Source organism: Drosophila busckii, chromosome 4 (assembly GCF_011750605.1).
Source record: "Drosophila busckii strain San Diego stock center, stock number 13000-0081.31 chromosome 4, ASM1175060v1, whole genome shotgun sequence".
Lineage (NCBI taxonomy): Eukaryota > Metazoa > Arthropoda > Insecta > Diptera > Drosophilidae > Drosophila > Drosophila busckii.
In genome coordinates, this window is record NC_046609.1 from 1 (window position 1) to 15,485 (window position 15,485).

Below are 15,485 nucleotides of genomic sequence, written 5' to 3' on the forward strand. Positions count from 1 at the left end.
CAACTCTTTGTATCATCATTCCAAAAAGAGGATTCTAAAATTTTCTCAGGATTCCTGCGAAAACAAGTTCAATAGCATAGCGTCAAATAGATTCAAAGCAAATACTCTTACATACATATGCATGTAACGTTAATATGTACATTACCAATTTTTGCCACTTTTACGAAGAATTGGTTGAGCTTTGTGCAATAAAATTTGATAAAATTTTAAATTACGTCCAAGGTTGCGGATTTCCTCTAAATAATCTTCGCGATCTAACTGAAATTCAGAATTCAGGTCGGCAACTTCTCTCTCAAGCATTTTAATTTTCTGCGCACATCTCTTAATATGGTCGTTTTTTATATTAATTTCTTGTTGTATACTGCTATAGTGTCCCTGCAACAAGTCGCGGTCCTCACTTACGATTCGGCTAAGTGCATGCGCAATACGCTTAGCTTCCAATTTACGCATCCTATGACGTTCTTTTAGTTGTAAATCGTTGACTCGTTCACCTCCGATAAGGACATGTTTAATTATATCGACTCGCTTTTGTACTTGCAATTGAAAATCCTCGCCTTCTAATTGACTGTTTTTATTTAAATTTCTATCGATTTCATGAGCAGATACTTGACGCTTACTCTTTTCAGTCATTTGCTGGGGCATTTTTAGGGTTTCCTCATATAAACGACGTTGCTGTTGCCTGTAATTATCATCGGTAGACTCACTATTTCCTTGTTGCTGGCTCTCAACGAGCAACCTTTTCAGCTCCAGGATCTCCTCCTGATATTGGCGAAGCTTAGCATCTTTTGGATCCTCATTGATCTTCGGTAAATTTGATATACATTTTGCCCGACTTGCGTATCGTAAGGTTGACAGAGTTTCGTCATAATTCACATCCGCTGGTGATATACACGAGATCATAATCGTTTTCGTATTGCCACCTAATGAGTCCTATATTATACATATAATATACATACAAACATATATTAGGCTGAGTCGAAAAAACACCTTTTTCGAATTCCGCTCAATATGAACGAAATGTAAAAAATTGGATTTCGATGGGTATAGCGCCTTAAGAAAAGCAATTCAAAAAACATAATCACCTTTGACCTTTGTGTAAAGTGAAAAACAAGATCGTTTAACCACAATAGAAAACTTCATTAAGTACATTCAGCATTGGAAGTATTTTGTGTCCAATATTCCAATTAAAAAATCTAACATATAATGCTTTTAATTGATATAAATCAATTATAATTAAAAGTTTAAGCCTTAAACTAATAACTCTACTAAAAGTACTTTGAATTATAAAATTGGTATTAATGATACCGATATTGCAAATCAAGGCGAAATTTAACGAATGAAGTTTTATATTCTGATTATCTGATCTGGCTTTTCACATTTTGTCAAAATGAAGTGAAATATTTCACGTTTTGTTTGGTTTTTTCGGCCTACCGTAATATATGTATCTGCATACGTCATGAGAATTTGTAATCATTTTTATATAGTACCATATAATACCTACCTGCAGTAACCGAGTTAGTTTTGAGTCACGATACGGTACATGCTTCTTTTTTCCATCAACTAGTGCAGATATTACATTCCCCAGTGCCGATAAAGACAGGTTGATTTTTGTTGCCTCGCGCAATCTCTCCCCGAACGTTCCTGTTTTGCACTGTCGCTCAGAACCAGCCAAATCAACGAGGTTTAATTTGCCCCTTCGGATGCCGCCCAACATCGGATGTGTTGGAGTTGAGCCTTGGATTTGCTCAAGATTAATCGTGAATATTGTATGTGAACGTGAGCTCTTTTCATTCATCAATGTGGCAGCGGTAATGCGATTTTTATTACCAATTCTTAGCCAGTTGTAACATTCTTTTGCATTTACCACAGCTTGAGTCGTTAGAGTCGGCACTGTGATACCTACTCCTGGGACATCCTTAAGTAGATGATTTACAGGATTTTTTGACGTGGTTACTGGTTCATCAATGATTAACAAATCTCTGATATTTTCATTATAGATTTCCAAATAGCTTACTAATGCCAGGTATCTCACGTTAGTCGCCATTGATATAGTCTCAAATATATGATCAAAGCATTGCTGTATAATGCCCTTGCTTGGCTCATTCATCAGGTTACTATCGCCCTGTAAATAAATATTTACCAATGAACTCGTCTAAAAGCTAAACCTGTCTTTACAAACACCTGCATAGTGTGGGTCTTGCCACATCCTGTCTGGCCGTATGCAAATATTGTCCCATTGTAGCCTTCTAATGTGCTCTCCACCAATGAGTAGCACATATCATTGTATATTGTTTCAGACTTTGACAGTCCATCGTAGACATTGTCAAAAGTAAACGATTTCCGTGGTGCATTCCGTGCTGAAGGATTCAATACAGTTACCTCGTAAGCTCCACTCTCAACTACAGTCTGTTTTGATATGGGTAAATATTACAAGGTTTTGGTAGAATTTTAATTTATTATTATAATATAATTGAATATTGTATTTCAACTTTTTGGTAAAGTAGAAGTTTTCAGAAAATACATAGAGTATCAGAATTTCGCAATTAGATCAGAAACAGACATATGCTGGAGTCTGCACGGAAAGAAAGATAACGTCTAAATGCGGAAACAGCATTTTAATATTGTTTAATAAATTATAGAAAATATACTCTAGAAAAATCGATAATCGTTTTGATTATAGCATATCTAATAAAATTAAGTTTAATTAAGTAAGATAAAAAGATACATACATCGCATTTGTTACTAATTTCCTTTTGATTCATTGGGCGACAACGCACTATAACTTTAACATTTTCACCCATTTTAATTTATGATCAGAGTCCAATATTATATTATATACAAATCAAAAATGAATAACCGTCTACGTGTACTGTTTATTTAATACTATATAATCTTTGGCTTGAACTTGAACTAGAAACCCAATATCCTCAACCCCAACGAAGTATTTCAATAAACACCGTACTACAAAAATGAAAGCTGCTACAACCAATGACAATAGAAAGAGTGACATTCTTTAATGTGAACAACAAATTATCTTCACCATACTATTTTTATTAATATTTAACTCGAATATGTTAGTTAATACTTAATTTGTTTATTATATAATAACATTCAACATGTTATTCTTTTGTATTGTCAATTTTTATTTTTCACAAAAAAATTTTATTCAAAGCACTTGTCACACCAAAAGCTCTGGTTGGGGTGGATATATTTCTTGCGCATGCGTTATTGCCAGAAAAAAGCTCGTAAACTACTATGTGGCAAAATAGATGTTTCGACAATATTCCACAGTGAGGTATTCAAATCATACGAACATAAAAATTATCGTGTTATACAAGAATAGTCTAAATTGGCATTAATATTAACAGAAAAAAAAATATTGGGAATTCAAGTTATTTTGTCCGTTCATATGGTAAATATGAACAGACATATGTATGTATGAAAAAATGTATGCGAGTACTCAATTAATACTAGGTAAATTGACTTATAATTTTACTTATTGATATTTAAGCTGATAGGTTGATCCATATTATAATGCACTGATAACTAATATCGCGAAAAAACGGAAGGGCAACATTAATATTGGAAATTAAGTACAAAAAATATTATATGGAAATGAATGCTCAATACGGCGTCTACTATGTATCGCTAGTATGTATGGCTTCAATGATTTTACTGGTAAAAGCATTGCCCCCAGTAATTCGTGTGGGTAAGATGGATTCTTTAATCTAAAATTGCTTTTGAATAATCTTCATATTTATGTCCATAACAAGGTGCAATTTTTACGGATGATGAACGCGAAAGTAGCATCGAATCAGCATTTAAATATGCAATTTATCGAATTAATAAGGAGAAATCGCTTTTGCCTAATACACAATTAGTATATGACATTGAATATGTGCCGCGAGACGACTCCTTTAGAACAACAAAGAAAGTCTGTCGACAATTGGAGGCCGGAGTCCAGGCAATTTTTGGGCCAACTGATCCACTTCTTGCTGGTCACGTACAATCTATTTGCGAAGCATTTGATATACCCCATATTGAAATTCGTGTCGACTTGGAAATGAGCTTGAGGGAATTCTCCATAAATTTATATCCATCACAGAATATAATGAACCTAGCCTATAGAGACCTAATGACCTATTTGAACTGGACCAAAGTCGCAATTATATATGAAGAAGATTATGGTATACTGTTCATTTACATACAAAATTATATCCAGTATATACTCAATACCTTGTTTCATATTTTACTTATAGGTCTCTTTAAGCAGCAGGACCTAATACATTCATCTACGGAAATGAGAACGGAAATGTATATAAGACAAGCCAATCCGGAGACCTATCGCCAAGTTTTACGTGCAATTCGGCAAAAGGAAATATACAAAATAATAGTTGACACAAATCCTACAAATATAAAAACATTTTTTCGATCAGTACGAAAATTGTCTATATTAATTAATCAGCAAATATTTTTACGTGTCTATGTACATACATATGTATGTTTGCATGCATGTGTATTTGTAAATATGTATGTGTACATATACCATACTATGTCAAAACGTTTTAGCTCTATTAGTGATTCATTTACGTTACTTCCATTCAGCAAATATTTATATATGTATATATGTACATCATGCACAACCCAGATATGACTTAGTCAATATTAATAGCTCCATTTATGGTATATTATATTCCAGATATTACAACTTCAAATGAATGATCACCGATATCACTATATGTTTACAACGTTTGTTAGTATTTTCAATATGTATCCAAAACGCATAACTGATTAATTAATTTATTAAAATCAGGCGTTATTCATTTTTAGGATCTGGAGACATATGATTTGGAAGACTTTCGATACAATAGTGTGAACATCACAGCGTTCCGATTAGTTGATGTTGAGAGTAAGCGTTATCAGGAAGTTATAGATCAAATGCAGAAGTTACAACATAGCGGCTTGGATATGATAAACGGCATGCCATACATTCAGGTGAGGTCGAATTGTGTCATTTAAAACCCAAAGGTGTAAGTTACAACCCAATTATATGTATTAAGTTTTCTTTCCATTTTATTACAGACAGGCTTTTGTCCCTTATGTTATGTTATGTGATTTTGTTTTAATTTTATTAATTTGTTTATTTTATTATTATAATTTTTATAACGCTATATATGGATATTTTATTTTTAGACGGAGGCTGCACTTATGTTTGACTCGGTGTACGCCTTTGCGCATGGGCTAAAGCACTTGGATATCAGCCATACATTGACTTTCAGAACCCTTTCGTGCGAATCAGACAAAGTCTGGAGTGATGGACTCTCGCTTTATAATTATATTAATTCTGTACGTAAGCTGTGCATATATTATAAATATTGACACTTTTTATGTAACAGAAATAAGTATTCGTCTGTGACTCCATAAAGTATGTATATATTGGTTGTTTGGTAATGACATACCGGTTTTTGCATTCAAATTTCACGCTTGGAATCGGCAATGCTATATACCGTTTGATAGTAACACTTGGTAACACTTTTTAAATGACGTATAGTTTATTTACATTAGTTGTCGCGCTTAAGAATAACAATCGATCGAAGTGGAGTTCTCAAACGTTAAAATTCGCGCAATTTTGAAATTTTACTTCGCACAAGGAAAAACTGGTGCGGAATCTGCCGACAGATTATTTCTGTCCCCTAAGACAACAAACTATCGATTCAAACCGATAAACAGTGGTTTAAACAATGCGAAATTAGTAATTTTGTCTCCTAGAGACATGAATTGTTTTTTTAATTTTTTTTTATTTATTTGCTTGCATGTCGCACCAGTTAGGGATGCCGTGACATGTTTTTTTTTTCTATAACGATACAAATATTTAAAGTCTGCTGAATCCGCACAAGGCAGGTTTAATTCTAATCTAGTAGTTGGAGTATTTCGAAGACCAGATGCAAGCAAGGTGCAAGTAATTTGATTATGTAAGGGTCAGCATATATTAACTGTTAGGTTTACATATATATGATTGTGTGTGTGTTGGCTTTAATTGTTAATCGATTTTTTTTTTATTTTAGGCCGCAGTTAATGGATTGACAGGAAAAATCAAGTTAAATGAAGGGCGTCGAAATAACTTTAAAGTTGATATACTTAAATTAAAACAGGAAACGGTTCAAAAAGTAGGATTTTGGCAACCAGATGGGGGTGTAAACATTTCTGATCCTACCGCATTTTACGACTCTAACATTGCGAATATAACTTTGGTGGTAATGACCAGAGAGGTTTGTAGTTCCTAAACAGATTCGTTTGACTTTATTGGTTTTAATATAGACAAATGTATTAGGAGCGCCCATACGTAATGGTCAAGGATGACGCTAACCTTACTGGTAATGCAAGATTTGAAGGCTTTTGCATTGATCTGTTGAAAGCTATTGCGCAGCAGGTTGGCTTTCAATATAAAATTGAGCTAGTTCCAGATAATATGTACGGAGTGTATATACCGGAAACAAATTCGTGGAACGGTATTGTACAGGAACTTATGGAGAGAGTACGTATCAATATATTTACTTCTGCAGATAACTCTCATTGTCTTTGTGCATTTCTTCTTTTTTATTTATATGTATAACATTATTTAGCGAGCTGACTTAGCTGTTGCCTCAATGACTATTAACTATGCACGAGAGAGTGTCATTGACTTTACCAAGCCTTTTATGAACTTGGGTATTGGTATATTGTTTAAGGTAAGAATCATAATAGGTCAGTTATGTAGAAACATTCATGTTTTTTCATTGTACAAGAGTATGAATTTATTTAAGCTTTTGGTTGTATTATTACAATAGTTCTTATGATTAACGGCTAAATCCTTTAGGTACCAACAAGCCAGCCCACAAGACTGTTTTCCTTTATGAACCCATTGGCAGTTGAGATCTGGCTTTATGTGCTAGCTGCTTATATATTAGTCTCCTTCGCACTGTTTGTGATGGCTCGATTTTCTCCATATGAATGGAAAAACCCTCATCCGTGTTACAAGCAAACCGATATCGTTGAAAATCAATTCTCCATATCAAACAGTATTTGGTTTATAACTGGAACATTTTTACGACAAGGCTCAGGGCTAAATCCAAAGGTATGTACAGTATTTACTCTCGGTAATTACCTTTATATATATATATATATATATAAGTTTTTGGTTGTATTATTACAATAGTTCTTATGATTAACGGCTAATATATATATATATATATACTATATATATATATATATATACATATAAAGGTAATAAATCTGATTAGAAGGATTGTATGGATAATACCTGTAGCTAAAACTATAATATTATGTCCAATTTAGTCAAAACATGTTATTTACAATTTATGCGTTTGTGAAAATTGCATTTCAGATATCAGATCGAGCTCAAACGAAGTTCTTTTCATTTATGAATCCACTAGCCATTGAAATTTGGTTCTTTATTGCATTTGGCTACATACTTGTGTCAATCGTTATTTGGATAGTTGCCAGACTATCTCCAGTGGAATGGGTTCGCTCGACACCCGCCTGCTCTATGGCATGTGATCATATGTTAAAAAAGATTCAAAAACAGAAATATATTGACGAGCAGTTGGAGTTGCAAACATTTGAAAACATCACTGCGAATGCAGATGATACTGAAAAACGCATTAAATATAGAGAGGATAATGATAATGATGACAGCGAATCCGATGACACAAAGGAATTAGTTAGCGTGCAAAATGAGTTTACTCTGAAGAATAGCTTTTGGTTCGCAATAGGCGCTTTGATGCAACAAGGGGCTGACTTATATCCAAGGGTATGGGCTCTACGTTCAAATTAACATTATATATAGCTTAAAGCTTAATAGTTATATTTTAAGCAAGATAGTTTTATTCATGTATACATATTTATATAAATAATGAGGTTTTTTTTAATGTCGGTATGAACACAATGATTTTAGAAAAATTATTTCAAACTGTAATTCAACAAAACGCAATTAGTGACAACTTACTGTAATAATAGTATTTTGATTTTTTCTTAGAAACTTGTAAAATGACCATACCGGCATAACGGACAGACGGACATGGCTATATCGACTCAGTTTGTCTGGCTGATCAAGAATATATATACTTTGTTGGGTCTGCCACGCCTCCTTATCCTTTACATAAATTTGCACAACTTCATTAATACCTTTTCCATTTTTTACAAAAATGTCAAAGTGTATAAAAATGGAAAAGGGTATGTTGCGTGCAAATAGTACTAGGAAGAAGGAGGCAATCTCCGTTCCCAAAAAGTGTGTGATTGAATAATGTCTGTCTGTTTATATAACCAACAGAGACTAAGAGCCACTGAAAACACATTAAGTCTGATACCATCTGGACAGCGTGTTTGCAAGGAATAGGTATTAGAGCAAAAATTAAATGAATCAAGAAATATGAAGAATCATTTCATGACACTGAGCATTTTTTATAGATTCAATACTTTTCTGGTGGTTTGTTTATTGTGGAAGGTCCAGTTTCCAGAATGAAAAGAACAAGATATAAATAAAATAACAACAACTTATACCTATCAAACATCACTTAAGTAATTAATACTTTTTTAACCTAATGAGAGCTAATACGGTCCACAGTATTATTAAGTATAAGAGACGAGTATCTACAGAAAGACAACTTTACATTTAGGGCAATTGAGCCTAAGTAAATTAAATTTAAGCCAGATAAAAAATGTGTCTACATCTGCTGGTAGCAAATCTTCACACAATAGAGTTCACGTCTTTGAATTGAAAGGAATCTTTTGGATTCTGTTAGTTAGCTAAAAAAAAATTAAAAAAGCTGTGTTAGTGTAAGTTTACGGAGCCAGCACATTCTGTAACATTTGATCCTACAGAGACCACTGGCTAAGTGTTTAAAAGGTTAAAGGATTCCTTAACCTTTAGAATCCTAAGCAAACAGAAGCCAGGAACGGTACAGTTAATCGTGTCAATTCTACCACCACAAATGGACTTGAGTTTGGATTAAAACTTTTCAAAGCCAAATGCAGACCAACGTTATTTATTCTGACTTAAGTAAAGCCTTTTCGATTCCTGTAATCATCGTCTTCTAATGAATAAATTAAATATGAAGTGGATATCTACCAGAGAACGGCAATTGTAGCACTTTTTAAGCACAATGGTGGCACACACTAAAATCAAGTGCGAGACCATTAGCGCACAATGACAACACGGGAAAAAATACGCACACGGACACAACAAAAAATTGCTTGGCGGCGACAACAGCAGCGCACAAAACACCAGAGGATCGAGGAAAAGGTCCGTTTGTGTTTTTAGACAACGAAGCAAGCCGCAAAGAAATGCGCGCGAAACCGATCGGCTGGATTAGCATAAAGCAGAACAATATACGATGCTATCTCGCTCGTCTGCATTGGCAGAGCGACGGCGAGCGACAGCAGGAGCGAAAAGAAAGCTAGCAGAAATTTGACCCTTTTTTGTGTTTGCTTCGGGAAAGATTGACCTGCGCCAATTGTATTAGTGTAGATCACAATTATGTTGTGTGTGGCAGATATTACATGGTGTTAGCGTTGTGTTTTTAGTGGTGTGTGCACTCTTGCCGTTCTCTGATATCTACTTACCTATCTAACAGAATTCAAAAGCTAGTTTTCAAGTCGGCGGTTTCCAAGCCGGTGTTTGTGACGTCTGATGTTCCTCAGGGTAGTCACCTTGGACCGTTGCTTTTTAAACTATTCATCAATAATCTGGGCTCAGTCATTGTGCATTCAAACATTTTAATGTATGCTGATGACGTGAAGCTATGGCTATCATTTAGAGACATGTCATGAAGTACTTTATTGCAGACAGATCTTGACTGTTTCATTTGGTGTAGATATAATTTATTAAAACTTAACTGTGCTAAATGTAAAGCTATGTCCTTCCATAAACACTCGGCACACATAGTCAACTACTACATTGATCAGTTCCCTCTCAATAGATTAGCAGAAGTATATGACTTATTCTCCTTGATATTAAGCTCTTTAGCTTACAAAACCAGCATGTTTTTCTAATTATCAGTAATGCAATTCAAGTTCTCGGGTTTATCAAACGATGGGCTAAAGAATTTGATGACTATTACACAACTAAATTACTCTATACATCTCTTGTTCGTCCGATTCTAGAATATGGCTTTGTGTTTGGTCTAATAAATGTGTATTATTTGCTTTTCGAGGCTTTAACTGGGTTCCAGGTGTTTATCTTATCTTATACAAATAGTCTAAGATAAATTAATCTCCCATTGTTAACGAATCGCCGGATTATGTTATGATTAAATTAGTTAAGGGGGAAATTGACTCCTCATATTTGTATTTCTCAATTCCTGGTACACACGAAATTTTGTTCCTTTATCACTTAATGTTTGTACAATTAACTGCATGAACCCCTTCGAGTACTCTGTGCTGATTACAACAAACTTTATTCTGTTATTAACACAGAGGTCTCTGATTGTATTACTAAGCGTTTTATTTTAACTGTTTTGTAATTAACACTAACTCAGACCTGATTAGGTTTCCCCAATCCTTGCAACGAATGTTGGGTCTGTTTAACAATTCCAATTTATAAGCTTATCAAATTTTAAGAAAAACAATATTTTCGTTAACACTATTAAATATAATTTTTAATATTTTTTGTAATCACTTTCTTATACCGTCGACTGTTCATAGTTGACATTAATAAATAAAAGATAAGTAAGTTATAATTAGATTTGGTAGTAGAATAACCTGAAAAATCAACCATTTCCTGAACGTTTTGTTTTTTTTTAATACTTTTACTTTTATCACATGACAATAGAGATTTCTTAGACTTCACAGCGTGCCTTGCAGGAGCACATAGAGTAAAAAATTAGTTATTGTAAAAAGGATTATCTCGCTGGCACCGATTTTTAATATAAAAGTTCAATTTGTTAAAATCGGCATTTGTAAGCACTGTTTTATGGAGACTCCCTTGCTCAATAGCTAATACCAAACCAATAATACATAAACTGAAATATCGGGTACAATGAGTCCACCAAGACAGTTGGTACTGTTAGTGGTTGTCAGAGTGAGTCAACTACCGTCGCTGATAAAAGAAAATGATTTAAAATAAAATTTAGAAGTATTTAAAACATTCGTTGCAAGAATTGGGGAAAGCCCAAAAACCCAATCAGGTCTGGGTTAGTGTTAATTATTAATAGTTAAAATAAATCGTTTAGTAATAAAATCAGAGGCCTCTGTGTTGATAACAGAATAAAAGTAATTGATAAAGTAAAAGAAACATATATTACATATGCTATTTATGGTGAGGCAACTTGAAGTCCTAACAGACGGAACTAATCTTTATTGAAAAGTTTTGAGGATTTTAGACAGTTTCAGTGAATAAAGGACTTAATACAACAACGAAGGGGTCACATAAAAATGTTATATTCACTGTATCACAGTGGTATTATCGTATTTATATATGTATTTTATATTGCTATTGAAATATTTCAGGCTACCTCGACACGCATTGTGGGTGGATGCTGGTTTTTCTTTTGTCTCATTATTATTTCATCGTATACTGCCAACTTGGCTGCCTTCCTTACAGTAGAGCGTATGATAACGCCTATAGAAAGTGCGTCCGATTTGGCAGAGCAAACTGAAATATCGTACGGTACTTTGGAAGGTGGTTCAACTATGACATTCTTTCGAGTAAGTTTCTTACAAAATCAAAGCATGAAAAACAAAGCTTTTAAATATTAAATATATAAATATAAAAATATTTTTTTTTTAACTTTGAATGTATTTGATTGAATATTAAAACTTCTCGATTTGAGGAATTCAGAATTTAATTTAAGTTCATTAACAAACAAATTCAAAAGTTTTTTTGTCGTTCCAGTTATGCAGACTAAAATTTTATGGAAACATTGTAATTGGTAATGCAGACGGTATGAATTGGTTACTAACTACGGAAATCTCATGTAGTAACCAATTCACACCGTCTGCATTACCAATTACAATTCCAACGTGCAGGTTAATGACAATCGCTAATAAAAGTTTGATTTTTGAGCAACTTGTGAATACAATTATGATGAAAACCTGAAGATTAAAAATATAGTGTATAGTAAAATATACGAATGAACATTGGGAAAATGTGTTTTTCGTTGTGTATGACAATTTATTTGAAAAGTCAAAGCTTACACATAAAACATAATATTGGCAATGCACTACGCGAAATTCCTAAAACTCGAAGTTTAATTTATTTCAATGTTCTGAATATTTGATTTTCCTAATTAAAATCAAATTGTAAATATGCAATATATTCAAATAAATGAAAATATATGAGTTTTAATAAATTAATATTATATTATCTAATTGTCATAGGACTCAAAAATTGGGATTTATCAGAAGATGTGGCGGTATATGGAGAATCGAAAGGCTTCTGTATTTGTGAAGACTTACGAGGACGGTATAAAGCGCGTAATGGATGGCAATTATGCTTTTCTAATGGAGTCAACAATGTTGGACTATGCTGTCCAGCGGGATTGTAATTTAACTCAGATAGGTGGACTATTGGACTCGAAAGGATATGGGATAGCCACACCCAAAGGATCGCCATGGAGAGATAAGATCTCACTTGCAATTCTTGAACTACAAGAGAAAGGAATTATTCAAATTCTTTATGATAAATGGTGGAAAAATACTGGGGATGTTTGCAATAGAGATGACAAAAGTAAAGAATCAAAAGCTAATGCATTGGGTGTAGAAAATATTGGTAAATATTAATTAGAAAACACTTTTTATCATTTCATGTTATGTTGTCATCGTTGTTAACATATAATTTATTGATTACAGGTGGAGTATTTGTTGTTTTACTCTGTGGCTTAGCACTGGCTGTTGTTGTAGCCATTTTTGAGTTCTGCTGGAATTCAAAGAAAAATTTGCATACCGATAATCAATCATTGTGTTCTGAAATGGCTGAGGAATTATGCTTTGCCATGCACTGCCAAGGATCTAAGTCCAAGCCCAGATCGGCCCTCAAACGCGATTGTGTGAAATGTGTACCAGGGTCAACATATGTTCCCACGAATGTAACCATGCCAAATATGGGCGTTCATTACAGCTATTTTAATTGATATGTGAATTGTAAATTATGCCTAAATTATAGGTTTTAAGATAGTTTTAAGACTATTAAAATAAATAGACATGCATTTATGTATGTTGAACATATGTATAATAATTTACAATTAGATATTTTTCTTAACTATATTTTGGCGACATTTATATCGTATTCGAGCATTTACCTTACATTTAAATAATATTATTAATTGTAGAACTCTTTTCAGATAAAAGACATCTTTTAATACATCGGTAATACATTTGCAATATATTTTTATTTGTGCATGACACTTTTACAATTGTGCTAAGCAGACTTAACTATAAATACAAGCATACACGCATACATACACATACATACACTCTGCTGCGATATGGAATATTACCGCTTGTTTTTTTTATTAACCTTACTTAGCTTTCGTCGCTTTAAAATCATGTCATATAAAGCATCTAACCCTTCCTGTAGACCCTCTCCTGTTATTGCACATGCTGGTTGAATAAACCAACCTTTGAGTTGGACAGAACCGCTTGAGCTGGAAGAGCAGAGTGTAAATTGAGAGCTGTTCTCTGATAGTGCATTTGGTGTTATTGGTGCATTGGACGGTATATTGCTGTCGAGCTCATCATCTGGCATGTTTGAGAGTTTTACTTTGCTGTTACTGTTTGATGTAAATTTGCCTACTGGTGGCGCAATTGGCGATCTCAATTGGTTAATAACATTTGGTTCACGACTTATATGAGTTTGGTTGTTAGCATTGAAAGCTGCAATGTTGCTTGTTGACATTGATGTGGCAGTCGAAAAATTTGACAATGGGTTCTGAAGCTCGTGTAGTCCCAAAAGTTTTTCCAGTTCATTGGGACTGCAAGCGTCAGGTAAATCTTGTTTATTTGCTAAAATTAAAACAGGTACACCCTGCATTTACGAAAACATGAAAAGTGTTAAAAAATTATATAAGTCTGCAGTATACCTGATTATCTGGACATTTTGCTGTTCGCATTAGTTCCATCTTTGCCTCCTCCATGCGCTCTACATCTACAGAGTCTACTACAAATAAGATTCCATCCGTGCAACTAGTAGCAAGTATGTAGCAATGTATTACAAGTAAGTAGCAATATTTAATAAAGACATACCGAGTATAGCTACGCCACAGCGGTCGCAGTTTTTCTTGTCCGCCGACATCCCAAACAAGAAAGTGAATTCCTTTTGCTTTTCCCAAAGTACCGTGAACCTACATAATATAAAACCAGTTCATTTTGCAGCTTTGTCTTCATTCTGTACTTGAAATGATTACACACTTTTTCACAATTAAACCCAATTGTTGGGACTGTATTTAGGTATTGATCAAACTTTAATCTGTACAGCGCTGTGGTTTTCCCAGCTGAATCCAAGCCAAGCATAACAATATGTAGGGTTCCTGATCCCTGCAATTCGAATACATTTATAGGATTATTGTAATTAATAAGCAGCACTAGAGAATTAGATAAAAGGTAAAAGATAAAATAAATAGTTCTTTCCTAACAAATATGTATATTATGTGCATATGTATGTATATTGTAGACTGAGCCATTTACATACATACATATATACACATATGGTTGGAATACACATATGTACAGGCATACATACATATGTATATTTATATACATACATATGCATGTACCTGAATGTCGACATACATATGTATGTAAATTCATTGAAGTGCAACGCGTGGGTGTGTGTGCGTTATGGACATATGGAACAAAATATATTATTGTAAAAAAAGGTTAATTAAATATTAGCAGGCATCATGTTATTTGATATTTGTTTCGAAAGCACAATAGACATAATAAGTATGTAATCTACATACATATATTGCTAAGGTAGCCAAATCAAGGTATTAATCAATTTTTTTATCCGACAAGAGTTTGACTTGTTTTCTTAGTTATTTTCACGCATCTGAGTGTAACTCTATACCTGTGGCAACGCATCCAATAAATTTCCATTTTTTACCATTGTAGCTCCCATTTTATCTTGTTTTTAATTGCACATATTTCTTGTTTTATATTTTAACTTCAAGTATAGGGTTGTAAATAAAAACAAATCATCGATTTGTTCATCGAATATTTCAAACAAATTTTTTTTATATATTATTAGGAATTAAATGTACTGAGCGCAATTGAACGCCGAAAAATACATACATATACGTTTATCACATAAACAAATTTTTTCATAGGTAAACTAAAACCAGAAAAGAAACACTGGTTAAGTTTAACTAGTTTAAACTAATGTTATCACTAAAATTTTAATCGATATACATATCTTAACAGTGTTGCAAATTCGGCGGCTGCGGGAATTCCGGACTTTTTAAAACTTTTATTTCAACATACAAAATTTGGTT

General features: G+C 33.4%; 3 protein-coding genes across 8 annotated transcripts; 1 reads left to right on the forward strand and 2 right to left on the reverse strand.

Moving 5' to 3' along the window:
* On the reverse strand, positions 1-3,027 carry LOC108607380 (kinesin-II 95 kDa subunit). Of its 2 annotated transcripts, none has more exons than XM_017998117.2 (4): positions 2,730-3,027; positions 2,182-2,406; positions 1,502-2,122; positions 1-54 (listed from the first exon to the last, which is right to left on the reverse strand). In XM_017998117.2, exons 1-4 carry the CDS (start codon positions 2,799-2,801, stop codon positions 46-48), a joined length of 927 nt encoding a protein of 308 aa, XP_017853606.1. In that variant the 5' UTR covers positions 2,802-3,027; the 3' UTR covers positions 1-45. The 2 variants fall into 2 exon arrangements, with proteins under 2 accessions (XP_017853606.1, XP_033150518.1); XM_033294627.1 differs by lacking the exon at positions 1-54 and adding an exon at positions 70-930 and having other exon boundaries at positions 2,730-3,023.
* Positions 3,028-3,298: 271 nt separating this feature from the next.
* Positions 3,299-13,175, forward strand: LOC108607379 (glutamate receptor ionotropic, kainate 2). 4 transcript variants are annotated; one of them, XM_017998107.2, is made up of 15 exons: positions 3,299-3,448; positions 3,512-3,709; positions 3,774-4,187; positions 4,260-4,435; positions 4,700-4,753; positions 4,831-4,995; positions 5,194-5,346; positions 6,066-6,269; positions 6,332-6,535; positions 6,624-6,728; positions 6,857-7,114; positions 7,385-7,810; positions 11,506-11,703; positions 12,376-12,766; positions 12,847-13,175. In XM_017998107.2, exons 2-15 carry the CDS (start codon positions 3,610-3,612, stop codon positions 13,125-13,127), a joined length of 3,129 nt encoding a protein of 1,042 aa, XP_017853596.1. In that variant the 5' UTR covers positions 3,299-3,448; positions 3,512-3,609; the 3' UTR covers positions 13,128-13,175. The 4 variants fall into 4 exon arrangements, with proteins under 4 accessions (XP_017853596.1, XP_017853597.1, XP_017853598.1 ...); XM_017998108.2 differs by lacking the exon at positions 6,857-7,114; XM_017998109.2 differs by lacking the exon at positions 7,385-7,810 and having other exon boundaries at positions 3,303-3,448; positions 12,847-13,127.
* Positions 13,176-13,331: 156 nt separating this feature from the next.
* LOC108607346 (ADP-ribosylation factor-like protein 4C) lies at positions 13,332-15,158 on the reverse strand. Of its 2 annotated transcripts, none has more exons than XM_017998030.2 (5): positions 15,062-15,158; positions 14,404-14,529; positions 14,239-14,336; positions 14,076-14,178; positions 13,332-14,020 (listed from the first exon to the last, which is right to left on the reverse strand). In XM_017998030.2, the coding sequence occupies exons 1-5, from the start codon at positions 15,110-15,112 to the stop codon at positions 13,490-13,492; spliced, it is 909 nt and encodes a 302-aa protein (XP_017853519.1). In that variant the 5' UTR covers positions 15,113-15,158; the 3' UTR covers positions 13,332-13,489. The 2 variants fall into 2 exon arrangements, with proteins under 2 accessions (XP_017853519.1, XP_017853520.1); XM_017998031.2 differs by having other exon boundaries at positions 13,743-13,998.
* Positions 15,159-15,485: the final 327 nt, after the last annotated feature.

Coding starts and splice junctions, on each gene's coding strand:
- LOC108607380 (XM_033294627.1), bottom strand. CDS start 2,801: ATGGGTGAAAATGTTAAAGTTATAGTGCGTTGTCGCCCAATGAATCAA. Junction 2,123..2,181: donor GCAAGACCCACACTATGCAG/GTGTTTGTAAAG, acceptor ATTTATTTACAG/GGCGATAGTAACCTGATGAA. Junction 931..1,501: donor AACTAACTCGGTTACTGCAG/GTAGGTATTATA, acceptor TGTATAATATAG/GACTCATTAGGTGGCAATAC.
- LOC108607379 (XM_017998107.2), top strand. CDS start 3,610: ATGGAAATGAATGCTCAATACGGCGTCTACTATGTATCGCTAGTATGT. Junction 4,188..4,259: donor TATATATGAAGAAGATTATG/GTATACTGTTCA, acceptor TTTTACTTATAG/GTCTCTTTAAGCAGCAGGAC. Junction 6,729..6,856: donor GTATTGGTATATTGTTTAAG/GTAAGAATCATA, acceptor TAAATCCTTTAG/GTACCAACAAGCCAGCCCAC.
- LOC108607346 (XM_017998030.2), bottom strand. CDS start 15,112: ATGGGAGCTACAATGGTAAAAAATGGAAATTTATTGGATGCGTTGCCA. Junction 14,179..14,238: donor CTGTGGCGTAGCTATACTCG/GTATGTCTTTAT, acceptor ACTTGCTACTAG/TTGCACGGATGGAATCTTAT. Junction 14,021..14,075: donor CAAAATGTCCAGATAATCAG/GTATACTGCAGA, acceptor TCGTAAATGCAG/GGTGTACCTGTTTTAATTTT.